The 26050-nt window shown below is 51.0% G+C and overlaps 1 protein-coding gene across 2 annotated transcripts in view; it reads left to right on the forward strand.

Annotated features, from left to right (window-relative positions):
* VWF (von Willebrand factor) overlaps window positions 1-26050 on the forward strand; it is a 134310-nt gene that overhangs the window by 67294 nt on the left and 40966 nt on the right. For both annotated transcript variants that reach the window (XM_032874808.1, XM_032874809.1), the window contains 13 exons: window positions 5963-6066; window positions 7276-7414; window positions 10009-10143; window positions 12181-12327; window positions 14751-14891; window positions 15104-15217; window positions 16637-16793; window positions 17596-17754; window positions 18434-18569; window positions 20623-22001; window positions 23340-23456; window positions 23537-23677; window positions 23942-24085. In XM_032874808.1, coding sequence (XP_032730699.1) covers window positions 5963-6066; window positions 7276-7414; window positions 10009-10143; window positions 12181-12327; window positions 14751-14891; window positions 15104-15217; window positions 16637-16793; window positions 17596-17754; window positions 18434-18569; window positions 20623-22001; window positions 23340-23456; window positions 23537-23677; window positions 23942-24085 — 3013 coding nt within the window. The remainder of the gene's footprint in view (window positions 1-5962; window positions 6067-7275; window positions 7415-10008; window positions 10144-12180; window positions 12328-14750; window positions 14892-15103; window positions 15218-16636; window positions 16794-17595; window positions 17755-18433; window positions 18570-20622; window positions 22002-23339; window positions 23457-23536; window positions 23678-23941; window positions 24086-26050) is intronic.

The raw sequence follows: 26050 nt of genomic DNA on the forward strand, positions 1-26050 counted from the left end.
CAGAGTGTGAGAGATTGGCTTATTTTCACAACTGCCTCATTAGGATGCCAACAGAGGTACAAATCGTTGAGGCTAGATTCAGCAGAGCAGAAAAGTCCATGATTTATGAAGTGCGCAGTTGGCTGGCCGCTGCACTGGACACATGTTCCTGGCCACAATGCAAAGACAAAGGAGCTGTTTGGGCCCATGTGATGGTGTAGACATCCTACCCAGGGGTGTTTCTCTGTGTGGCCTGTCCTCCGGGGGAGATATAAGGATGTGGCTCGGGACTGAGCGTTTGGGGAAGAGGTCGGGAGTCTGCATCCTACACACTCAACCAGGGGGCCGGGTTGGGGTGAGGGTGGGGAAGGAGCTCTTTGCTGGGGGGCAGATCTTGGAGAGCAGAAAGAGCACCTGAATAGGAACAGGGTAGAGGGCCTGAGTTCTCTGTTCAGGCTTTACTCCCCCTGGAGTGAGCGTTTGTTCTTTCTCTGAGCCTCGATTGCCTTACCTGTGACATGGGCGTATAATTCCTGTTCTGCCTTCCTCATGCATCGGCTGTGGGCCCGAAGGGGTTGTAGAATCGTAAGGATAGCTTCAATTCTTTTTGTAAATAACCAAGTCTCAGTCGCGGAGCCTCTCGACCTCCTCCTGTCCACAGGAGAGAGCCAAGAAGGGCCCGTTTTCTTAAATTTTTGATCTGTCGTGGACTAAAGCTTTTGTAGATACAATAGCAATGAATGACCAGAAAAAAGAAACAGAAAGCAAGGACATACAAAATATGTACAAAATGGGCGCCCCCCCCCATTTTTATTTGATTCCACAGATGTGATGTATTACTCAGGCCAATTGCCGTAGGATTTTCCCAGTGCCTTTCATTTGCATACTCATTATCACAGAGTGACACTGGCCAGGAGACCACACTGTTGAAGACTGCCTCTCTCTGTCTGTACAAGGCATGGCTCCGTGTCCACTGTAAGACCAGCAACTGTCTGAAAATGTTGGGAATGGATTGGGGGTCCCTCCTCTTTGCAGTCTGTGCCCGGCCTTGGTATCTGCTTAGAGCTAGGATTTCCTGGCCACTTTGTCTGCTCCTGACACTGGTGCAAAGGTCTCCTTGCACAGGAAAAAGCCAGGAGGGATGCTTTTGATACGTGGCCAGTGTCCTCCTAGGTAAATGGTTAGTGGAGGAGCTGAGTGGGAAGGCCACTGAATTGGAGTCCCGTCCTTCCCGGTGTGAACCCTGGCTCCTGACATGTACTTAATGGAGTGGCAAGTCACTTAAAATCCTTGAGTCTAATTTTTCTCATCTGTAAAACTGGGTTAGAAGGGTGGTTGGGAGGACTGGCGGTGACAGGGGCGGGGTCATGGAAGTTGCTTAGTAAGTGGTGCTTTGATGACCGCTGTTAGAAGCTCGGGGAGGAAAACTATGAATCGTATTATGAACGGAGAGATGCTATAGGAAGTTATCACACACCGGGAGCAATTTTAAGACCTTGGTGTCCACATTCGGAGGCCCTTGAGATCAATCAAATAAGGGGGTTGCATTAGAAAAACTTCCATCTTTTTCTTTAGTTCAAAAACGGAGTGGATTTGCCTTTGTTGGAATATTACCCACTTTTACCACGAGGTGGTAGCAAAGCACAAGCCACTGCCCAGCTCCCTCGTTCAGCCGCTCTGGTTAATTCTCTTCAGGAGCAGGATCCAGTGGTGAAGTGAGAAGGAGCCCTAAGGACTCGGGGTTTCTGCCCCTTCTACCACATGGGAGTCTGAGGAAAGACAGGAACCAGACCCACTCAAGGCTACATAGTTCCATCCTGGAAATCCTGGTTTCCTGATTCCCAGGCTATCTTCAGCCCTATTTGCCTCCCTCTCTCCTGCGAGGTGGTCTTGGATAGTGTGGCATCCCAGTGTGGGGGACGCTGACTTACTCTCTGAAATCTAGTAGTGACACTTTCCTAGCTGGTACCTAGTTCAGCTGCTACGAGGAAGCCCTTGGCGGCTAGGAAACGTGTTCATCTCTCTGGTCCTTTCATGCCTGTTTTTCTCACTGGCCCAGTATGACGACTAAAGAGACTCTGGCATTGCTTTTTTGAAATGTAAAGTTTGGGGCTCTGGGGCCCATTGGGGTTGGGCCTCACATCTGGGCACTGTAAATCCTATGAGATGTAATTTTAAAAGGCCCCGAAAGCCTCTCTGTCTCAAAAATATCTTCTACTCCTTATGTGACTGGTCACCTAATCGGGCCTACTGACATAAAGTGAGCATAAATTCATTTTGGTTAACAAGAGTTTTAGAAAAGCTTACAGCTTTTTTAAATTTAAATTTAAATTTAAATTCTCACAGGAAGTCATTCACACCTTAGTGTGAATTATTTAATCAGGTTCTTGCCTCAGTAGGAAACACCTAGTTGTAATCAGCTGCATTGAGCTGGAAGTATTGATGGGATAGGGAGAATGAACAAAGGATAGCTGGGAGGCAAAAAAGATTTTGGAGAATGGGTCAGTATGGTGTTCATGCATGGGGGCTGGGTGGGGTGAAGGGGAGGATGGTGCCTTTTCAGAGAAGAGTAACAAAACCAATTTTTTTCTACTTCATAATTTTTCTTGGAGCTGTTCAATACTTAGTACCGTGTTCTTAGCATGAACCATTCTTCCTCAAGATGGCCCAAGTTGATGAATAGTGACAATGATTTCTGCCTGTTTTCTTCTCAAGTCTTGGAAGGGCATTTGTTAATTTTATCTTATTATCGTTCTGGTGTTCCAAAGGGACAAACACTCGGCAGAGATGGTTTACTTTATTTTCAATGTGATTCTAAGTGACTTTTCCCAGCTGGGGACTGCTGTCCTGACTTACCCTATGTGTCTGCCCAGTCCTCATCTGGATCTTCTATCCTCTTCATCCCCTGTGTTGTGCCTTTATCTTTCAGTCTCCAGGGATTTTTTTTTTTTTTTTTTTTAATGCTTTAGGACTCTCTGGGTGTTTTTGGCTGAACTGATGTTATTTGATCTTCTCTCCCAAGTCAGAGCCTGTACTGAGATGAGGCCTGGAAACCCTCTTCTTTCCTTTTAAGGTTTTGCTTTGTCCCCTCTCTAGCTCTCACTTGTGGATCTAACTCCACACCCCTGTTGTCTATAGAAGTCTTCCTCCAGTACAAAGGTCCTATTTTTTTTTTAAAGATTTTATACATTTTTTTGACAAAGAGACACAGTGAGAGAGGGAACACAAGCAGGGGGAGTGGGAGAGGAGGAGCAGGCTTCCCACTGAGCAGGGAGCGCCAGGCAGGACCCTGGGATCATGACTTGAGCTGAAGGCTGACGCTTAATGACCAAGCCACCCAGGCGCCCCCCTCCACCAGTTCCTATTTTAATACTGTAATCCATCCATGGGTCAGGGCAAAGAGGAGCCTTGTGGTTTGTCAGTGAGAGCGCAGAAGGAGGAAATGGGAGCAGCAGTGGTGGCATTATCTCACGACCAAGCTGGCATTTAAGTTTATGTCCATTGGAAGGGGGCTGGACTCACCCATGGGCCAGGGGAGGGGCTACCTAAACCCTGGGTGTGCAGCACTTTTGTCAATGGGCTGAATATCCTGGAGAGAGGTAGAAACAGCCAGCATGCAGACCAGGAGGTATGGGAGCCTCCACTCAGCCTGCTCAAAGGAGAAGGGGTAGTGCATATTCTGGTGAGGTGAGGTGAGGTGAGGTGAGGTGAGGTGAGGTAAGGCGAGGTGAAGTGGGCAGAGCTGTTTCCTGGAATCGATCTCTGTGCATCACGTTTGTCTCAATAATGTTTCCAATAGGGGCGCCTGGGTGGCTCAGTGGGTTAAAGCCTCTGCCTTTGGCTCAGGTCATGATCCCAGGGTCCTGGGATCGAGCCCTGCATAGGGCTCTCTGCTCAGCAGAGAGCCTGCTTCCTCCTCTCTCTCTGCCTGCCTCTCTGCCTACTTGTGATCTCTGTCTGTCAAATAAGTAAATAAAATCTTTAAAAAAAATAATAATGTTTCCAATAGGGAGACTAATGTCTGGTCTCCATCGTCGGTAGATGTGGGGGCTGGAGAGCACATCAAGCTTCTCCAGCCGATGCAGCGGTCATTTTCAGAGTAGCCACTAACTGGTAGGCCTCAGACTTAAGTCAAGGCTGATGAAGCTTGGGGGTGGGGGATGCATATGTGGGAATGAACCCTAATTGGGACAGCTTCTGAAGGCTGTGGCAGAAACAGAGGCTGCCTTCTCCCTGTGCCTCCGAAGCTGCCATCTTTTCTGCTGGGCGCCTAAGCTCACTGTCTTCTAAGAGCGGGATATGGTGGACCTGCTTCTTTCTCATTCTCTGCGCTCCCACCCTACCCCTTGGGTGTTGAGGACTTAGGGTTGGATGAAGGTAGTGGTGAAGTAGTGGAGGTCATTCTTCCCATCCCCTCCCAACACAGACAGACAGACAGACACACACACACACACACACACACACTACTTTAGCTTATGGTTCCTGACACGAAAGCCCTTTGTTCAGGCCCAGGCTGCCCTGTTCCCAGAGCCTTGTGGGAACTCAGGCTTGTCTGGGGAGTGACTGGAGCACACAGATCCTGACATACAGACCAGGAGCTCCTCACCCCTCAGGTAGCTCTGGCACAGAAGTGCCATGGTCCCTTCACCTGAGGGTGACCCAGGGCTCTTTGAGATCACCTGCCATTAGGCCACTCCAGAGCAGACAGCCACATCTGCCCTGTCACTCCATGGGGCTGGGACAGAAGCATGTCTACACACTGGGGTCAGAGGGTTTGGACAGCTCTTCTGGGTCCCACTGGAGCCAGTGGGTCTTAGTTCTTTTGTCCCCCTGAGGAGTATGACACACTCACATAGTGCTTTTTTCATGGGCGGAGGGCAGGAAGCAGAGCATACCCCATGGAGGGTGTCAGAATCCTGGGGGACTGGGTGAGGAGTGGGCTTGCGGGGCTCCAACAAGCCCCCAGACTCTGGCTTTGGCACATTCCTGCCTGTGACCAATATGCAGCCTTCATCTCCAGCACATTAAATGCATTGAAATTTTATTAAATATATCGTCCATCTTTTCTGTTGTAAACATAATACAGGCTCACTGATGAACATTTGGGAAAAAAAATTTAAAAACCAAAGACGAAAATAAAATTCCTCTATTTCTCTATCTCAGCCTTCTATTTGGATGGAACTTCTGTATTTCCTTCTAGTCTTTTTTGACATCCATATATGTATATATATATGAGTGTGTGTAAAGTTTTGATAGATATATATGTCATATATATATTTATAATTGGGACCATATGTATGTAAAGTTTTCCTTGCTTTAAAAATGAACAGCCTCGGGGTGCCTGGGTGGCTCAGTGGGTTAAAGCCTCTGCCTTCGGCTCAGGTCATGATCTCAGGGTCCTGGGATCGGGCCCCACATCGGGCTCTCTGCTCAGCAGGGAGCCTGCTTCCTCCTCTCTCTCTACCTGCTTCTCTGCCTACTTGTGATCTCTGTCAAATAAATAAATAAAAGATCTTAAAAAAAAAAAATGAACAGCCTCAGTGTCTCTCACAGCATTTAAAAGTCTTCCAAAGGGCCCTTCCAAGAGCTCCAGAGGATGCCAATACCTGGAGATTCTTTAATAGAATTCAACATTTTCCTATTGTTAAATGCTTGGTTGTTTCCATTTTTTGCAATGATAAATGTTTCTACATTAACTTTTGTCCATAAGTCTGTTCCCTGTGGAGAAATCCTCTGTGTGGAATTACTGGGTCTATGATTACTGGGGCTTTGGCCACAGGTTACCAGTCTTCACCATGGTCCCAGCAGAGTATGAGGGCAGAGTATGAGCGAGCTGAGCTGAGTGAGGAAGCATCTGTGTGGATGGGGGCACATGTTTGCTGAGCCCCAGCCTGGGCGTGGGTTCCCGGGCCTGGCCTGTGGCCGAGGCTGTCTTCCCAGCACTCATTATGGCCCCCAAGACATTTGGATTCCTTTCCCTTAGGTCCGGCATGAGAACAAGTGTGTGGCTCTGGAAAGGTGTCCCTGCTTCCATCAAGGCAGAGAGTACGCCCCAGGAGAAACCGTGAAAATTGACTGCAACACTTGGTGAGGCCTGGGAGAGGCTTTCCTGGGTGGGGACTGGAACCCTTGGGGTGGGGTTAGTGAGAGTGGGGATGTGGGGGCCGACATGGCCACAGGGCCTTTGGCACTTGCCTCTAACACCCTGTGGGAACATGGTTATTCTTTTCCATTTCTCTGTGCCTCTTTTTCTCTATCTGTAAAGTGGGGGAGAATCTTTATTCTCCCCTGTGCTCATCCTACACAGACAGTCCGCCGGAGAGTAGCGTTTCCAGGAAGGACTGTGGCCCTTATAAATCCTTGCGCGTGTGGCCAAGCCGCCAAAAGGCATGGGCTTTGGAGGTTCCCTCTCTGGCCTCAGAATGTCCCCTTAGCATACTGTAAATGTCCTTGTAATGGCATGTTTCACCAAGGACCTTCTGAGCGTGGCTGGTTTTCTTCTTTCTTCTCTGTGGCCACCGTTCACTGGCCCTTTGCTCTGCTCACTCACCATGCTGTGACTTCTGGGCTGTGCACAGCTTCAGGGGAAGGCCTACGTGGACAGAGGCAGCCAGGGCTGGGACCTGGAAGGGGCTTAGCTATCTCTTGGGTCTGAGCTTACCACCTCTGATGCACAGAGTGGGCTTCCTGATGTCAGCTCTGGTTACTGGGTGGTGGAGGGATGGGGCGCCGTGATAGTGGGCAAATCACTGTAGATTTAAATATAGCTATGTACCCACAAAACCTCTCCTGGCAGAAGATGATGGTCGATCACTGTCTTCCCAGCTCAGAACTTTCCTGCTGTTGTGTCTCATTCTCCCCATTCACCTCAGAGGGCTCTCAACCTCAGTGTACCTCTTCTGTGGAGACCCCATGGCCACTCTCAGGCATCTTCCAGGGAGGCCGAACTTCGGCAAATCCACAGCAGGCAGTTCTCAGAGCGTCTCTCCCTGGCTGCCCGATCCCCGTGGGTGACCTGCTTGCTTCTTTGCCTCCCTTTCCCCCTTGTAACAGGAGAGCAGCATGGCTTCCCTCTCTCCTCCTCGGCCCTGTGCTCTAAAAATGTGACTGTTGATGACTATGAACTGCCTTCCCACACCCACACCTCCTAGGTGTGGCTTCTAGAGGCTTCCTGGAGGGTAGGGGTGGCACCCCAGAGTGATCTGCATTCCTTCATTGTCTCTCACTCCCCAATGCCCAGAAGAGCCCCTCACACCACAGCATCCAGCTGGTCATTCTGGCCATTACTCTTCCTAGTGTCTGTCGGGACCGGAAGTGGAACTGCACGGACCATGTGTGCGACGCCACGTGCTCTGCCATTGGCATGGCGCACTACCTCACCTTTGACGGGCTCAAATACCTATTTCCTGGGGAGTGCCAGTACGTTCTGGTGCAGGTGAGAGTGAGGGAGGGCAGGGGTGCTGTCTGTCTTTGGGGGGGGCGCTGGGAGGTGCTGACTGCCCTTTGGGGGTTTCTGGGTCTGATTCTACTGTTCTGTCTGTGGAAACAGCTCTGGGGCTTGTTTCTACTGCAGCAATTTTCCAGCCCCTAAAAGAGGGGCCTGAAACTCAGAGCAATGGTCTGTTTTCCTTCAGCTGACCTGGAGACTTACAAGAACAGGGCAGAAACTCCTTTGTTGACTGGATTGGGTGTGGGGGCATGGCTACCCCCAGCCCAAGTTAGCACCTACATGAGTAGCTAAAGCATCGGTTCCTTTTGGCAGACAGCCTCTGTCAGGACTTATAGGGGAGAGGGGAGCTCAGGCTAGACTCAGCTCCCTCACCCTCCCTGCTGGTGAGTGGCCCAGGACTGGGGGACAGTTGGAATAATCCCTGGAGTTGGCTTCCCGCCCTATGATCCTGTTGTCCACCATTTCCATTTTGAGCCGAGTCCAGTTCAGAAGGGGGAGGCACAGAAAAGTCGTACTGCCCAGAAAATCCTAGCTGGTGAGTAAGGAGACCCGCCCCTCCATCTCCCTCTCCCCACCGTGTGGATTACTGTAAACTTCTCTTACTGGTTGACACCAAAGTGAGTAAGCAAGGAGACAGGAGTGCTTTTCTCATGAGGGATGAGACAACTTGATGCTGCGAAGCTTTAAACAATGTGGTCTTTCTGTCTCCATTCTTGGGAAGAAGGGTAGGGGCTTGGCGTGGTCTCAAGGGAAGACCACAGACCCATAGGAGCCTCAGCCGCAGAGAGAGAGGCTATGGGACCCCATAAACTAGGTAGTGAGCCTGCCTGAGCATGCATGTCTGCAGAACATACTGGGAGTGGGGCGGAACCGGCAGCAACGCAGAGCATGCTGGGAGTGGGGTGAAATCGGCAGCAGCATAATGCATGCTGGGAGTGGGGCAGAACTGGCAGCAACGCAGAGCATGCTGGGAGTGGGGCGGAACCGGCAGCAGAGCAGAGCACGCTGGGAGTGGGGTGAAATTGGCAGCAGCATAATGCATGCTGGGAGTGGGGCAGAACCGGCAGCAGAGCAGAGCATGCTGGGAGTGGGTGGAACTGGCAGCAGCGTGAGCAGCTGTGGGCAGAGCATGCTGGGAGCGAGCATTGGCACCAGCTAACCAAGCTTCCATCTCCCATGCCCCAGTGTGGCCCCAGAAAGGCAGGCAGCATGCTGGGGAGACAGACAGGACATGCTCATCGTGACATGATTTTACGGACACTTATGAACCTGGGGTTGTATCCCTGTCTAGAGCTGTGCTACAGATTATATCTGGCAGCCTGTCTTTCAATTATCTGCCTCCCAATGTTAGTAGCAAAAGATGAGGTGACACCAGCTCTAGGGCTCAACCACCCAGCCAATTTCAAACGTGAGCACCCAGACAGCACTCACTAATTCAGTGCTATGAGAAGCAGCTGGTCAGATCTGCTCCCCGCTTTTCCCCTGCACAGGCAAAGCTTTCCCAAGTGGGCCAGTTTTAGAGTCCCTTTCAAATTGGGCTGCTTCGTGGGTTGCTTATTTTCCTTCATAGCCAGTCCTGTTGTCCCCTTCTGACACTTTGTCCTAGATCTTCCCCTTTTTCCCTTCTTCCTTTAGGACATGTCAAGACTTGACTCTTTTTGAGCCAAATTTCAGCTGGTGCCAAGAGCCATGAATAAAGCACCTGCACCTTTGTTCCCTCCTTTACCTTTCACAATCCCATTAACACAGACCCGTTTAACTTAACAATCCCACCATTGGCTGATGAGGGACAGATTGTATATGTGTGTGTATGGGGAAGGGGGTGTCAGAGAGGTAAGTGACTTGCTCTGTGTATCAAATAAGTGGCAGCACAAAGGCTCATACCTTTTTCTGGGTCTTTTTTTCCCCTCCTATCATACCATAGCAATAGCCACCATGAGGCGGTATTTGCCAGAAATGTCCTCTCTTTCCATAATTTTTATGCAGTTGACCAGCAAGGACCAGCAGTCCCTCATCCTCTATTCCCAACTAGAGGGGGTATAGCTCAGTGCCATGGAGCTGTGTCAGATGACCTTTGGTTACATTTCTGGGCTGACAGTCCAGAGTGATTCAACTGGAATCAAGAGCCACAAAGTGCCTTGTGGTCAAACTGTCCCAGTTAGCTGGGTAAGACTAAGCACTAACCAGTTCTGGGTAGGGGCCTTTAGGCTGATGTGTTCAGCAAAGCATACCACAGGCCTTTTCCCCTCTCCCCTTCTCCCTCCTTCGCTCCCTTGGGCTCCTGGAGGATAGGAGTGGAACCCAGGGCTCGTTGACTCTAGTTTGTATGTCACAGTTGAAGATAACACACCTGTCCCTTCTCCCCCACCCGCATCTCATCCTCTTTCCCTCTCTCTCAATTTCATTCTGTCTCTCTGTCTCACACACACACGTGCATCGCACACACACACATATGCACGGACATGGTAATATCCTTTAACACGTATCCTTCAATGGTCTGAGATGATGAGGTACCCATCTTCCAATCTGGGGAGAGAGAGCAGAGATAATATTCCTCTCCTGGGACCCCCTTTCCCCAGGATTACTGTGACGGCAACCTTGGGACCTTCCGGATCCTGGTGGGGAACGAGGGGTGCAGCTACCCTTCAGTGAAATGCAAGAAGCGGGCCACCATCTTGGTGGAAGGAGGAGAGATTGAACTGTTTGACGGGGAGGTGAGTGCCAGCCTTCCCCCCTCCACCCTCACAACCCCCTTGTTCTCCCGTCAGCCAATGAAGAGCAGGCATCAAGCATTGTTTAGAGCTTATGTGGTGGGATACTGTACAGCCGTTAGAGGGCATGAGGCAGAGCTGTATCATCTGAACTTGACGTGATCTGTGAGAAGAACAAGTTGCAGATGATTGTGGATAACGCAATCCCATTTTAATAAAGGGCAGAGGTGTGTGTGGAGAAGAACGTGTAACTGTATCTGCCAAAGCGCAGTGCTTACCTCTGGAGGGTGGAGTGGGGGCTGGAGGGCAGGAGGCCTTTCCCTTTCATGATAGGTATGAACACATGATAGGTATATATCCACACATGCACATATACAACACGCACATTTATACATGCACGTGTGTGCATAACATATATGTAACACAGGGATCTAGTATACACACATATACACATACACATGTGTACACATATATACATGGCATGTATACATGTGTCGTATACCATATACACATGTACATAATATAAACACATATCACATATGTGCATAGACACATATCTACCATATCTACATATCTGTACACATCTATATATCTACCATCTACATGTACATCAGCTATACAGGTATACACGACATGCATATATATACATACATATACACATGTAATATATACACATGTAGTATATGCACATAACATACACTATATAATACACATACATATTTACATATCCATTATATACAAACATATATGCACAAATATATATATTATATGTAACACTCATAAACATCTATTTTGGGAAGTAATGGTGTTTTGGGGGATTTTGACTTTATGTTTTTCAGTTCTTTTTAGATAAAATCTTTTTAAAAGAGCTCAAAAGAGAAGTAATCAGATTCAGTCCTTGTGTACTAAGAGTTTATGAAGTGGTTCTCAGAACGGTACAGAAGAATCACCTAGAATTTTGTTTAAGATACTGACCCTAGAGTCTACCCCAAGATTCTGAGTCACTGGGTCTGGGTGGGACCCTGGAATCTGCATGCGGAATGCCAGGGAGTCTGGGCATCACCATTCTGCTTCTGCTGGTCTGGAAAGGGAAGCATCTTGTACTGGGGAGACCAGGCTCTGGGTTCAGACCTGTCCTGGTACCTTCATTTTGTTCCATGGCCTCAGCCTGCATCCCTGCCTTCCTGCAAATATGCACCGCTAATCTTAGGGGACCTAGGGGCAAATTCCATGTAGGTCAGCAGTGTCAACTCTGTTTCAGAGGACAGATGACAATGGTGATGTCCGATAGGATGTGTGCACTTATGATTAGCTCTGTGTGTGGTATGTCACTAAGGAGAGAATGCTTGCAAAGGGATGACAGGCCCTTAGCAATGACTTCAGTTTTACAAATCAGTCAGCCAAACATGCTGAAATGGGCTCTGAGTGTTCAGCACTGGTGATAAGCGTGCTAAGTCAAGGGCTCAGGTCAGAGTCCTTCTGGAAATGGAAATCCATGATTCTGGCCACTAGCGCTGAGCTCCTCAGTGTCCCTTTTCTGTCAGTGGTGGCTCCTGATGGCAGGGACTCTGGGGAGCAGGGTGGGGAGAAGGAAAGGGAAGAGTCTAGTGTTCATTTATATAAATGGATAGATTTTTATGTAAATTGCTTAGAAATGCTTCAAATCATGTTCATGTTAAAACCAATTTAGGGGACCACATGCATTTAATGATCAAGTATCAAAAAATTCTTTTTTTTTTTTTTGGCACAGTGAAGGCTATTTTCCACTAGTTGGCTTCATTGTATTTTTAATCTCCTAATTATGATTTTGCTGTCATCTATGCTGTCATTGGCTAGTCATAGGATTATTGGTCAGTGATAGGCAAGACGGACCCAGAAGCATCCAGGCAGGGTGCTGGCCTGGAAGGGACATGCTCTGACCTGGTGGGGTGAACAACTTGTGGTTCCAGGGGGGCTGCAGCAGCAGGCAGGGGTGTGGGGTAGAGGGAGGAGCACATCCCCCCTGCCTGCTCTCCACTCTCTGTTTTCTCTCACCTTCAGGTGAATGTGAAGAAGCCCATGAAGGATGAGACCCACTTTGAGGTGGTGGAGTCCGGTCATTATGTCATCCTGCTGCTGGGCAAGGCGCTCTCCGTGGTCTGGGACCGCCGCCTGAGCATCTCCGTGAGCCTGAAGAGGACATACCAGGTCAAGGGCTCTTCTCTGTTTCCTCTTCATCTTGTCTGTGACTTACTGTTTGCACCTTCCTCAGCCCACTGGCTTGCCCACCATTACGGGAGAGAGTGGGTGACCCTCCAGCCCAGTCTCCCTCCTGACACACGTAAGACTGTGGATTCCATGTGTGGGGTCAGCTTTGGCTGTTTCTTCAGTCAGCCGCATGTAGGAAGGATGGTGGGAGGCCCCCCGCAACCCCCCCAGCCCAGCAAAGAGTTCCTTGACTGGTCATGCTAGGCAGGCAGTTTCTATCCACAGAAGAAGGAAGTGAAAGATCAGACAACAGCTTTTCTTAAGTTTTCTTAGCTTAAAGAGGCAAACCGATCACGCACACTATTAGGAAAACCCTGGGAAATATTCTGGGGTGTGGCCTTGCCATGGAGCCATCCACCAGCCCAGTGTGGGAGCTATTTCCAGAACTGCTGATAACGCTGCTTTTGTGAAAGCGATGGTATTTGGGGCCAGGTTCCGACAGCGTGTTGGGACCTTATTTTTCTGATGAGCGTGGGACAAGTGCTCTGCGTACTCTGGTGGCTGATTTAGTCTTGGGGCCTCTCTGACCGCACTGTTCATTTCAGTTGTGCTGAGGTGAGTCTACGTGGCCCTTACTTCTTGTGGTTGCCCATTCTCTTTCTGGAAAGCATTAACAATTCACACATTCATTTATTCACCAAATCCTTACTAAGCTCTCGTTGTCGTCAAGCATTATTCTGGGTACTATGGATACAGTAGGGAAGAAACCACATGTATATCATACATACACACACACACATAAAATATATATTGTTACTATTCGGTATAATATATATTATTATAGATACACATATATGTAACTATATATGTATCTACACACCCATACCTGCATGTGTATATATATATATATGTATATATATACATATATATATATGTTTTAAGCCTTGTCTTAGTTTCCTTTTGCTGCTGTAACAAACTACCACAAATTTAGTGGCTTAAAACAGCAGCATAAATTTATTACCTTAAGGTTCTGGAGGTCAAAAGTATAAAGCTGGTTGGCAGGGCTGCTTTCTCCTGGAGGCTTTAGGAGAGAACCCATTTCCATGCCTTGTCTAGCTTCTAGGGGCTTCCCACATCCCTTGGTTTGTGGTCCCATCCTCCATGTTCAAAACCAAGAGCACAGCCTCTTCCAGTCTCCCTCTGTGCTCCTGTCACCTCACCCTCCTCACTCTGATGCCTTCGCCACCCCTTGTAAGACCCTGTGATTATCCCGAGCCTACCTACATTGTCCAGGACCCCCTCTCCATCCCAAGGTCCTTAACCCAAACACATCTGTGAAGTTCCTTTTGCCATGTGTGGATTAGGGCATGAACATCTTTGGAGGAGGGCCTGTGGTGTTGCCCTTTACAATCCTGGTGGAGATCATATTCTAGTCGGGCTATTATTTTAGCTTGGTTGGTCCAATGAGACCTGAAGGTGACATGAAGAGTCTTCAGGGAAGGGAGGGAGTGAATCATGTAAATATCCAGACAAGAGAGTCCAGGCAGGTGGAATAGCATGTGCAAAGGCCCTCCGGTGGATGGAGTTTGGAGTATTTAAGCAAGGATGCCAGTGTGGCTGGAGAGGAGGGACTGGAGTGAGTGGTAGTTTACAAGGACAGGGGCTGTACTCTGGGGCCATGAAGCCTTCGTCCAACTGTGAGAACATTCTTCTTAGCTGTTCCCCAGTGAGTGCACCCTTGTACCAAACCAAATTCTCCATATTGAAGTGAACTAGAGCAAGTCACATCTCTCTGTGCCAAGACAGGGCTCTAAATATGTTTCAAGAGCATCACACTTGTTTCTTTTCCAGGCCAGATAGTTCCAGTTCTTTACATAGTCCTTATGTGATGGTTTCCATTCATTCAGTAATGACTTGTTTGGGACCCGTAGCTGGGCACGTGTGTGCCTGTTGTATGCATGAGGGGTGAACACGGAGACAGATGAGATATGATGTGGACTCCGGTGGCATTCAGTATACAGCAGAATCCCGGCCAGCCTGTTCTGGATAGACATTCAGTTGCTCAGATAATGGGCTTGCTTGTCTGCAGTAAAATAGGACCAGAACATTCTCTCTTGGGACCTGTACACTCTCATTGACATAATGTTGAAGCAGCTCCCTCTGTTTAGCCTGTTGCTGGGGAGAGAGATGAACTCTGTTTAGCTCTAAGATGGGCTGTGAGGAAGCCTGGGAGAGACCATGGTGGGGACGCAGCTTTGTCCATCGCCCTGGTCTGCTCCTGGGTCTCTGTCCTCCTCCCTCTCCCTGCCACCGCTTCCTCTGATGAGCCTGCCTCCTCTGCTGCCCCGGGGAGCCCTCCTTTCCCCGAATCAGAGAGTTTGCCCTGCGGTTTACGGTGCTCATGACCTCATCTTGTCTATCAGGAGCGGGTGTGTGGTCTATGCGGGAATTTTGATGGCATCCAGAACAATGACTTCACCAGCAGCAGCCTCCAGGTGGAAGAGGACCCCGTGGACTTTGGAAATTCCTGGAAAGTGAACCCACAGTGTGCCGACACCAGCAAAGTATGTCTGGGCTCTCCGCATGGCCTGGACCCCAGCAGCCTGCTTCCTGGAACGTCACCCCACCCCCAGTACTCTCATGGGGGCTGGAGGGGTGGGGTAGGGTGTGGAGCGGTTTGAATGGCTGGGGTGGCAGGGCTGGCCAGGAGGGTCTCTGGGATCCTTCTGGGTTGATGGTTGGGGGTCTGTCTGTGTCCTTTTGCCCTGCCCACCAGGTGCCCCAGGACTCGTCTCCTGCTGTCTGCCATAACAACCTCATGAAGCAGGCGATGGTGGACTCCTCCTGCAGGATCCTCACCAGTGATATTTTCCAGGACTGCAACAGGCTGGTGAGGGCTGGTGGGGAATAGAGGCAAGAGAGCCCTGAGGGTTGGTCACGTGGCTTGGGCCCTCGGAGCGTAAGCTTTGCCCTGTGGATGCGACCTCGGAGGCTTAGAAAGGACCTGTATCACGTCAGCTCTCCGGTCCCTTTCTTGGCTTCAGGCTGGGAGACAGAAAGCGTGGTGGCTGGTGTAGGAGGAGAGTGACGCCCTGTGAATCATTTCTTCTTCCGCGCAAAGTGTAGCTCTTCTGGGCACCTGTCAGTGCTTCTCCTTGGGCCTTCATCTTAGGGCTTGTCCACCCCGCCCAAATCCCCTACCCCGCAGGATCTTATCTCCCTCACGAGAGCCAGGATTTCATCCTCTTGTTCCTGCTGCGTGTCCGGCCTGAGCACCTCCTGCCCTCACAAAACCCTTTAGCAGAAACTCTTCTCAGGGCCGATACCCAGGGATTTTTGAGGCATTGTTGAGACTTCTTTTCGGGTCTTTATCTCAAAGGGTGACAAGCAGTTCCCCAAAGTTGAATTCGTGTTCTGTCTCTTTATGAATGCATGTATGTGGGTGCCTGTGTGGGTCCGTGTGTGGTTATGTATGTATGTGCACACAGCCACGTACACGCACGCTGCTCTGTGGTACCAACGTGAATTCCTGTACCCAGCGCTCCTTCTCCTGTCCTCTGATTTGTGGTCCCTGAGGATACAGCAAAGCTGGTTTGGGGGATCCCTGGGCATCTGAGCTGGAAGAATGCTGAGATCCTGGCAGCCAGGGCAATCAGGATTGTTGCAATGTCTTGGGAACAATGACCCACTTAGTGTCGTTCCTGTCACAACCACCTTGGAGAAGGCCAGTGTGGGCAGCAGTGTGTGGGGGGGTGGGGAAGTGGCTGAGGGTGGGTAGGGGGTGGGTAGGCTTGGGGGCAGAGTCCGGGGAGCCCAGGCCGGCCCGGCTGTCCAGGGAATAGCCCCACAGCACCTCAATGAGGCAATGTAAGCAGTCTGATGCGTCTCCTCCTTTGCTTTGCTGAATGGAGGCAAAGGAGGAAGGTGACCAGCTTGTACATCTTTGTTTTGTGTAGAAACACGCAAATATCCATGAGGTTGGGAGTGGGTTATGGGAATGGCTGGCTGGCTGAGCAGGTACATGGAAAGATGGATCAAAGAGAATGTTCTGAAAAATTCTAAGGCACATTACATTCTATGAAAGGCCAGCAGCACTCCTGTATCCAACTCTGCTTATTGGAGTCCAGATTAGAACCTGGGAATTATGCCTCTGTACCTACTCCCTGTTTGGGCCCCTGACTAGCATGTCTCCTTCCAGCCAGAGGCCCCCATTGCCCGACTCTGACCCCCAGAACATTCTCTCCCAGACCAAGAGCCCGAGTTCCTAAGTTCTGCCCAGGCGGAGGCCCACCCCAAGGTTCCCTTGCAGGTGGACCCTGAGCCATACCTGGACGTTTGCATCTACGACTCCTGCTCCTGCGAGTCCATTGGGGACTGCGCCTGCTTCTGTGACACCATTGCTGCCTACGCCCATGTGTGTGCCCAGCACGGCAAGGTGGTGGCCTGGAGGACAGCCACATTGTGTCGTGAGTCCTGATGTCCTTCATGGTCTCGGACACCCACCCTCCCCCCTCATGAGTCTAGACCTCAAAGTGGGGTGCGGGAGGATTCCTTCATGGGAGAGAAGACAGAGCTCCCGTATGGGGACCGATGGCCGAGGGCTGAAGGGAGTAACACATCGAGTGAGTGAGGAGGGACAGGGGACAGTGACTGAAGACATTAATATCTAGAGAAATTCCAGAAGAGGGAGAAGATGGAGCAGCGATGAAGAGAAGAGGGAAGTCAATTACATTCAGTATCTTTTAATTAGATGCCAATGTGAGCAAGCAACGCACACATTTCTGTAGAGTCCTCCTCGGGTGTGGGCAACTGATTGTTTTTATATGGAAAACTGATTGAGAACGTTTGGTTCCTGGTTGGGTGCTTTATTTATCTTTTTAAAGATTCTTTAATTTAATTCTTTTTAAAGAATTTATTTATTTGAGAGAAGGAGAGCGAGCACGAGCAGGGGGAAGGAGGGAGAAGGAGAAGCAGACTCCCCACCGAGCGGGGATCCCAATGCGGGACTCAATCCCAGGACCCCGGGGCATTATTTTATCCCAAAGCAGATGCTTAACCAACTGAGCCACCCAGGCACCCCTGATGGGGTGCTTAAAACATCAACAGTCTCAAATATTGGTGACTGCCCTGGCTGCTTAGTTCCCCACCATCACCATCGCCTCCCTCAGGACCATGGCCCCCATGGGTCTCGCCACCGTCTCTTTGGGGGACTTGGGTGCAGGCCTGCCTTCTCGGGTTGCACAGACTGGTCGTGTTCTGTTTCTACAGCCCAGAACTGTGAGGAGAGGAACCTCCATGAGAATGGGTATGAGTGCGAGTGGCGTTATAACAGCTGTGCCCCTGCCTGTCCCATCACGTGCCAGCACCCCGAGCCGCTGGCATGCCCCGTGCAGTGTGTCGAAGGCTGCCATGCACACTGCCCTCCAGGTAAGGCACCTGCCCCGTGGTCGGGACTGGTGGAAAGGCTGGGCTGGGCTGTCAGGAAGGGTGCTTCCCCCGGGACTTCTCCTCTGCCTCGCCCAGCACTGCCCTGTCCCTGTCCCTGCCACCCTGGGCTGTGCTTCTAGGTGCCCTTTCATCCAAGCCAGGCCAGCCATGGTTTTGTCAGGCTGAGCTCCTGCACGGGGCTTGTGCACCCCTATTTATGGGTTTTTCACCGAGAGCATGTTCTGATAGAATGTTCTGCAAGGATGGGAAAGCTCTGCTGCAGTGTGGCTGCTGTGTCTGAAAAATTGAATTTTCAGTTTTGTTTAGTGTCAGCTCACATTTTAATTTAACTAGTGGCCCGTGGCAGCTACCTTAGGGGGTAGCACAGATGTGGAGTAATTAGCTATATACTTTGCTGGCATGAAATGACCCTTGGAGAGAAGATTTCATTCGTCTTGAGGCTTGGGTGTGGTGAGAGAGGTTGAAGGAATACCCCTTCCTGGTCTGGCAGAGAGATGAATCAAGGCCCAAAGAAGGAAAGTTCCTCCCTCGGAGGTGAGAGGCTCCTTGAGGGAGGAAGGCAGAGCTAGCCTCCGGGACTGGTCCCTGTAGTTAAAACCGAGTCTTCCTTGTGTGAAAGGTGAGAGTTTTAGCTGCTAACAAGGGATGTGTCATGCAGGGAAAATCCTAGATGAGCTTTTGCAGACCTGCATCGACCCTGAAGACTGTCCTGTGTGTGAGGTGGCTGGTCGTCGCTTGGCCCCGGGAAAGAAGATCACCTTGAATCCCGATGACCCTGAGCACTGCCAGATTTGGTAACACAGACCCCCTGGTGTTGGAAGGAAAGAGTATTACTGTCTTCTCTGGGTCCTGCTCAGAGGCAGTTGTGTGGGGACGAACTCTGCTATGTGAATTGAGACGTTGAATGCTGAGTTTATTTTGTTTCTAGAGTCTGCTTCTCTTTCTTTAAGGACAGACCCCATTGCTTTCCAAGAAAACACCTCTTAAGAGGCTGGGGTTTTTGGCCTCTTCTCACTTAAGAAAGAAGGTGGTCTCTTATTGCTCCTGGAGGTCACATCTAGCCCAAACACAGGTGCCTCTGGGAGTCAAATTTTTTTTTACTCAGAGCCGCAACTGCTCTGTGTGATATAGAACCCTTGGGGCCACAGCCGAGGTCCCCGGATGGGGCTTTCGTGTTTGGGAGGGAAGACACTCATCATGGCACCCCAGGCTCCCACTCGGATTGCTTCTGAGCACTGGCCTTTGGGGAAGTGAGAAGAAGTCCTTAGGGCAGGCTCTGAGCTTTCTGGAGCTCTGCTCCCAAGTTGGGAACATGTATTCAGACCTCGAGGTGTTTAATACCACACCCTGACACTGATGGAGCCTTATGGGAACTTGAACTCGAGAACTTAAATTTTCTGGGGAAGGGCTGTGGCCACAGCTGCCAGAATCAGACCCCACCACCGCCATCTGTACAAACAAGGGGGAACACTGCCTGGGTAAATTTTCTAGCAGACACAGGAAACGAGAAAATCTGTCACTCACGCATTGTTAACCAGAGATTGAAGCAATAAATCGTGTGGGCCACAGGGAAGTAGGAATTAACTTACTGGTAAGATCCTGCCGGCCTACCTTTCCCATGTTGAAACAGAGGCTGTAAGGAATAAAGAAGGGGGTGAACCCAACACTGGCTTGGGGTTCTGAGCCACACAGGCATGAGAGCTTAGAGCCCTCTCCCAACCTCCCCCTGCTAGCCTGAGGGGAGGGGCAGGTACCAGGGAGCCGACTATGGCTTCATACAGCTGTGGATAGTAATTCCAAAGCAGGCTGGGGACATTGCCTGGGAGGCAAGCCATGGGGACCCTTCTCAGGGCTCAGGGCACTGCGGCCTCTCAACTTTACTGTGGGTGCTGAAGGCAAGTTGCTTCGAAGGCAGAGTATACAAGTAGGAGAAGGTCTCTGTGGGTCTGTGGGTCTCTCTCATAGAGCAACTTGGTTTTCACGCGTGGTCTGGCATACTTTGCCATTTCTAGGACACTGGTGAGGAGTGACCAGAAGGGACTGGAAACTTGGCCTGGTAGTGCCAGAATTTATGTGAGGGCAAAGGTTCTGCCACAGGCTTGGGGTACGTGCTTGGGGCTGGGTGCAGGGCTTAGGTGCTCCCTGGCACATGACAGGTGCTCACCATGTGGTTGTTGGATGAACGAAAGAATGAGCCACTGCCTTTCCCCCTAATATCTAGACCTTCCTGAATACAATTTCCATCTTTATTCTGGGATAAAGTTGGGATTTTGAATCTTTGTTCATCTTCTGAAAGTGTTTTCACTCCACTTTTTCCTGTTTTTTCTTAAGGCACAATGTATTAAACATGGTACAAAATTAATTTAGCTTAAATTCTGGTACAATAAATACCGTAAAGCATTTATCTTCGATAGGACATTCACGTGCCCTGGCCAGCGTCAACATTTTAGAGCGGTATTTGTTTTTGGAGACCCTTGCAAGAGAGTTCGGGAGAGTTCGGATTACGATTAAGTATTTATCCTGCTGGAGGTGTAGGTTGAGAAGACATTGACTTTGGATGGCTGCGAGGATGGCCTAGAAGCAAGAAGGGTTCTTCCTCGGGTGCTACAGGGGTTAGAGCTTCGGCTTCTAGAATAAAGGGAGGCCTTTGCCGTATGTGCACAGGTGCTGTTTAGGGACCTTTGTTAAAAAATATTGGGTCACTTGGGTGGGGAGTGGTCCATGGGAGCACAGCTCAGGTAGACCAGGCGGGTTGTTCTATGGGAAGGCTTGGAAGGTTCTAGATAAGGTTGAGAAGTGCCCAGAGGTTCTCCCTGAGCCTTATCTGGTCTTCTCTCTCCACCGCAGTCATTGTGAGGGTGTCAACCTCACCTGTGAGGCCTGCAGGGAGCCTGGAGGCCTCGTGGTGCCCCCCACGGAAGGCCCCGTCGGCTCCCCCACTCCGTACGTGGAGGACACCCCCGAGCCGCCCCTCCACGACTTCTACTGCAGCCGGCTTCTGGACCTGGTTTTCCTGCTAGACGGCTCCTCCAAGCTGTCTGAGGGCGAGTTCCAAGTGCTGAAGGTCTTTGTGGTGGGCATGATGGAGCGTCTGCACATCTCCCAGAAGCGCATCCGCGTGGCTGTGGTGGAGTACCACGACGGCTCCCACTCCTACATCGAGCTCCAAGACCGGAAGCGGCCCTCAGAGCTGCGGCGCATCGCCAGCCAAGTGAGGTACGTGGGCAGCGAGGTGGCCTCCACCAGCGAGGTCCTCAAGTACACGCTGTTCCAAATCTTCGGGAAGATCGACCGTCCCGAAGCCTCCCGCATCGCTCTGCTCCTCACGGCCAGCCAGCAGCCCCCGAAGCTGGCCCGCAATCTGGTCCGCTACGTGCAGGGCCTGAAGAAGAAGAAAGTCATCGTGATCCCCGTGGGCATTGGGCCCCACGTCAACCTCAAGCAGATCCACAACATCGAGAAGCAGGCCCCGGAGAACAAGGCCTTCGTGCTCAGCAGTGTGGACGAGCTGGAGCAGCGGAGGGACGAGATTATCAGCTACCTGTGTGACCTGGCCCCCGAAGCACCCCGCCTTACCCAGCAGCCCCCTGTGTTGTCGGTCACTGTGGGTCCGGAGCTTTTGGGGGTCCCATCGTCGGGACCCGGAAGGAACTCCATGGTTCTGGATGTGGTGTTCATCCTGGAAGGCTCAGACAAAATTGGAGAGGCCAACTTCAACAAGAGCAGGGACTTCATGGAGGAGGTGATCCGGCGGATGGACGTGAGCCAGGATGGCATCCATGTCACGGTGCTGCAGTACTCCTACGCCGTGGCCGTGGAGTACACCTTCAGCGAGGCCCAGTCCAAGGGCGAGGTCCTGCAGCACTTGCGGGAGATCCGATTCCGGGGCGGCAACAGGACCAACACCGGGCTGGCCCTGCAGTACCTGTCTGAGCACAGCTTCTCCATCAGCCAGGGGGACCGGGAGCAGGTCCCTAACCTGGTCTACATGGTCACGGGAAACCCCGCCTCTGATGAGATCAAGCGGATGCCCGGAGACGTCCAGGTGGTGCCCATCGGAGTGGGCCCTCACGCCGACCCGCAGGAGCTGGAGAGGATTAGCTGGCCCAGTGCCCCCATCCTCATCCAGGACTTTGAGAGGCTCCCCCGAGAGGCCCCTGATTTGGTGCTGCAGAGGTGCTGCTCCGGAGAGGGGCCGCAGCACCCCATCCCCGTCCCCAGCCCAGGTAGGTGGACACCTTGCCCTATGCGAGGGCTGCCGAGGGTGGGCGGAGCTGCAGTTCTTGGGTTCTGACCCTGCTTCCCTGCTCTGTGCCTTCAGTCAAACCCTGGCCTGTAGAGTGCCTTGTTTCCTCACCTCCCAGCCGGGGGATGCATCCGTGATCCTTTTGTGGGGGTGGAGGGGCATCTTTTCTTACTGAGTGTGCTTGTAAATTCAAAGGTTACACGAGGCTGTTGTTATAATGTAAACAATGTCAAGGATACAGAGTGAAAAATACAAGTCTTGCTTTATCACGCAGCCTCATCCCCACCCAGCCCACTCCTTGCTTTGGAGGTAAACTGTTACACGGGGTGACTCTCAGCTTTGACCACGTGGGGCGGATAAAAGCACTCCTAGTAGCTGATGTTCTTTGGGGCAAGACCAGGAAGTTAGGTGACAGGTTTGAGCTTCAAATTCTGGAGCCCTTAGTTTGAAATTCAACTCTTGCCACTTACCAGCTGGCTAATTTGGAACAACTTATTGTTGGTAATAATTTTGGGTTAGCTTTGAGCGAGCACCTCTGTGTAATACTCTGTTCATATGTAAAATGGAGATAACAACAGTGCTTGTAAAATGCTTAGAACGGTACCCAGCACATAGCCAAGGACTCAAAACCTGATTACCACCAGAGCTATGTGACTGCCTTCTTAACTGATGCTAATGTCTACTTGGGTCCCAGTTCTTGACCATAGGAGTGTTCAAGACATTCTTTGGGGTGTTTGAGACTATCCCAGAATCATTAACTTCTATTTTCCCCCCCAAAGAGCTTTATTGTTTTTTTCTAATTGAAGCGTCATTAACACACAGTATTATATTAGTTTCAAGTGTACCACATAGTGATTCAACAATTCTAGACATTTCTCAGTGCTCATCACGATAAGGATGCTTTTAATCTCCTGAGAGCACACAAGTCCGTCCCCCAGCCCTCGGCGGCCACTCCGTCTCCTTTAGCCACCCATCTCCCTGCTGTGCCGCTCTGGTATTTTGCTCAGTTCTAGAAGAGTTGCAGCCTCCAGTTAGCGAGGGAGCCGATGTCTCTCGCTTTCAGCTCTAGGTATATAAACTGCCTTTGGGTGGACTCGGAGTCTTTCCAATGTGTCCAGACCTGGGGCAGTCATGGGCCCCTCTCGCTCCTCCTCGGCCCGTGTTCCCACTGTGCGGGACCAACAGAGACAACCTCCCCTTCGTGGTGCCACGCAGTTGGCAGCATCCTGCTCACCTTTGGATGTGCTGGGTGCCATGGGGGGCCTGATGCCAGCCCCCCTGCTGGCCCATGTGTACTCCCCCTCTGCTCTCTTGGCAGACTGCAGCCAGCCGCTGGACGTGGCCCTCCTCCTGGACGGCTCCTCCAGCTTTCCCGCTTCTTACTTCGAGGAGATGAAGAGTTTCGCCAAGGCTTTCATTTCCAGAGCTAATATAGGTGAGCGATGCCCTGGGTGGTGCATCCTGGGGGTCCCCACCCGATCCAGAGTGCGATTCCCACGTTGTCTTTCCTGCCAGGGCCCCAGCTCACGCAGGTCTCAGTGCTGCAGTACGGGAGCACCACCACCGCCGCAGTGCCGTGGAACGTGGCCTACGAGAAAGCCCATCTCCTGAGCCACGTGGACCTCATGCAGCGGGAAGGAGGCCTCAGCCACATCGGTAATCTGCCACAGTGGCCAGGAACTCCATCCGGTCTTAACTCCTGGCATCTGGGACTGAGTGACCTTAGCCGGTCCCTTGGCTCGTTGGGCTAGTTTCCTTTCCGGGAAAGCGCGCAGGCCTTGCTGCTCTTCCGGACCTCCGCGTATGGTTCCCTGCCTCTGAATTTTTCCGTTCTGACCACCTAAGGATCTGCCATGAGACGGGCTGCCTGACGTTCCTGCAGTCGGGACTGACTTGGCGTGGTCTGTTTTCCACCGGCAGGGGGCGCTTTGGACTATGCTGTGCGGTACATCACCTCTGAAGTGCATGGTGCCCGGCCCGGAGCCTCGAAGGCGGTGGTCATCGTTGTCACCGATGTCTCCGCAGATTCGGTGGAGGCTGCAGCCGACGCCGCCACATCCAACCGTAAGTGTCTGGTGTTCGATGCTGAGACTCTCTTGAACCCCTAGAGCACCAAGAGTGGGCCCGGGGGTGGGGGTGCTTCCGGGTGGCCTGGATGGTTAGGAGTGCTACAGAGCCACCCGTGGCCTGGTTTCAAACAGCAGGAAGTGGCCCAATCCCCGTGTTACTTGGAAACCCGACAGTAATACATATGCATCTGTCCTTCATTGATCTTTATGCTTTCTGCTGTGACCTGTAATTTCTCCACATTTTCCCTGTGCGTCCAGGGCTGGGTCAGACTGCCACACCCTTCCTTTCTGAGGTGGTGTCCTTGCTCTGTCCCCACTCTCACCATGTCTGAGGCCAGAGTGACTCATTATGGGGCCATGGGAACCATCAACCCTAACAGGCATGGGTGGGGTGCTGGTTGGACAAGAGAAAGTGTACAGCTTCAGGAAAGGGACAGGTGTGGGCATGACCCAGCCTTGGTGCCCCATGCGAACCTGTGCTGTGAGTGGCTATGGAACATGAACCAGGGCAGGTGGCATCATACCCAGGGAGGCCCGGGTGAGTGGAATCATGTTAAGTCCTCGCGTGGCCACCTGGAGACCTGTTCATCCTTCAAAACCCTGCTCTGGAGTTGTCTTTGCTCTGATGTCTTCCTAAGAGAGTTCTTCACTCCCTTTTCTGTGCCTCATCTGAACAACTAGCAGGAGCAAGTCACACTGTGTTTGTTGGTTGCATAGCTGTTTCTCACCGAACCTGGGGGTCTTGGAAGGCCCAGGCAACAGCTTGCTTATTTTCCTGTATCTGTGCACGGTGCGCAAAATAGGAGGCCATCTAATGTTTGTTGAACGAATGAAGGGGAGTTTATGAAATTGATTATTTTGGGGAAAAGAACTCTAATAGGATATACATTTGGGTGATACAATGAGCTGATAAGAACGGAAAAGTTGCTGGTAGAAAATCAGCTCTAACCTTAAGCCAACTGCAAATACCTAGAACTTTCTGGAGAACTGAATTGGGGAATTTTAAAATAGAGACATCACTTCTCTAGTATCATGAATCCCAAGAAAGACTTTTGTCTGGAAGGGAAGCAGTTGGAGTCTGGGAGAAACAGATGTGCTCTAGGGAAAGTCATTTAACTGTTCAGAGCCTCAGTTTCTCTTCGGTCAATGGGCATGTGCATACTCTGGGCTCAGGCCTGTGACGTTTTCTCGTCTCTTCTTACACTCACGCCCTAGCTGGTCTCATTCAGTGTCATGGGTCTAAAGCCATTCATACACCGCTGACCTCAATATTCCTTCTCCCATCTGGATCTCTTGCCTCAACTCCACCTTGATGTTCTAAAGAGAAACTCATCATAAACCAAATTCACATCTGAATCTCCTTCCACAGGTTTTCCCATCTTAGACAATGGCAGCTCTGTCCTTCAGCTGCTCAGACCAAAACCTCAGCATCTGAGATTCCTCCTTCTCTCTGAGACCACTGTCCGATCCATTTACAAACTACAGCTCTGCCTTCAGAATAGATTGAGAATCCCACCCTGCCATACCATGCCCACCACTGCCACCTCTGCCTTCCACCCGGACTGTTGTAAGAGCTTTCTGATGGAACCCCAGCTACCACCCTTGCCCCCTGTATTTCATCATCAACATAGCAGCTATAGTGACCCTTTTAAAATGGGTCAGCCCAGGGGCGCTTGGGTGGCTCCATCGGTTAAGGGCCCGACTTTTGATTTTGGCACAGGTCATGATCTCAGGGTTGTGGGATTGAGCCCCATGTCTGGCGCCATGCTCCATGCAGAGTCTGCTTGAGATTCTCTCTCTCTCTCTCCTGCCCCTCCCCCTTCTAAAATAAACAAATCTTGAAAAAACTTGGTCAGTCCATGTCACTCCTCAGGTCCATAGTCTTGGCTGGCTTCTCATTTCATTCAGAGAACATGTTACATTCTTATGTGTCATATGAAGCTTTGCATGGTCTGTGCCC

Source organism: Lontra canadensis, unplaced genomic scaffold (assembly GCF_010015895.1).
Source record: "Lontra canadensis isolate GAN:19392208 unplaced genomic scaffold, GSC_riverotter_1.0 scaffold53, whole genome shotgun sequence".
Lineage (NCBI taxonomy): Eukaryota > Metazoa > Chordata > Mammalia > Carnivora > Mustelidae > Lontra > Lontra canadensis.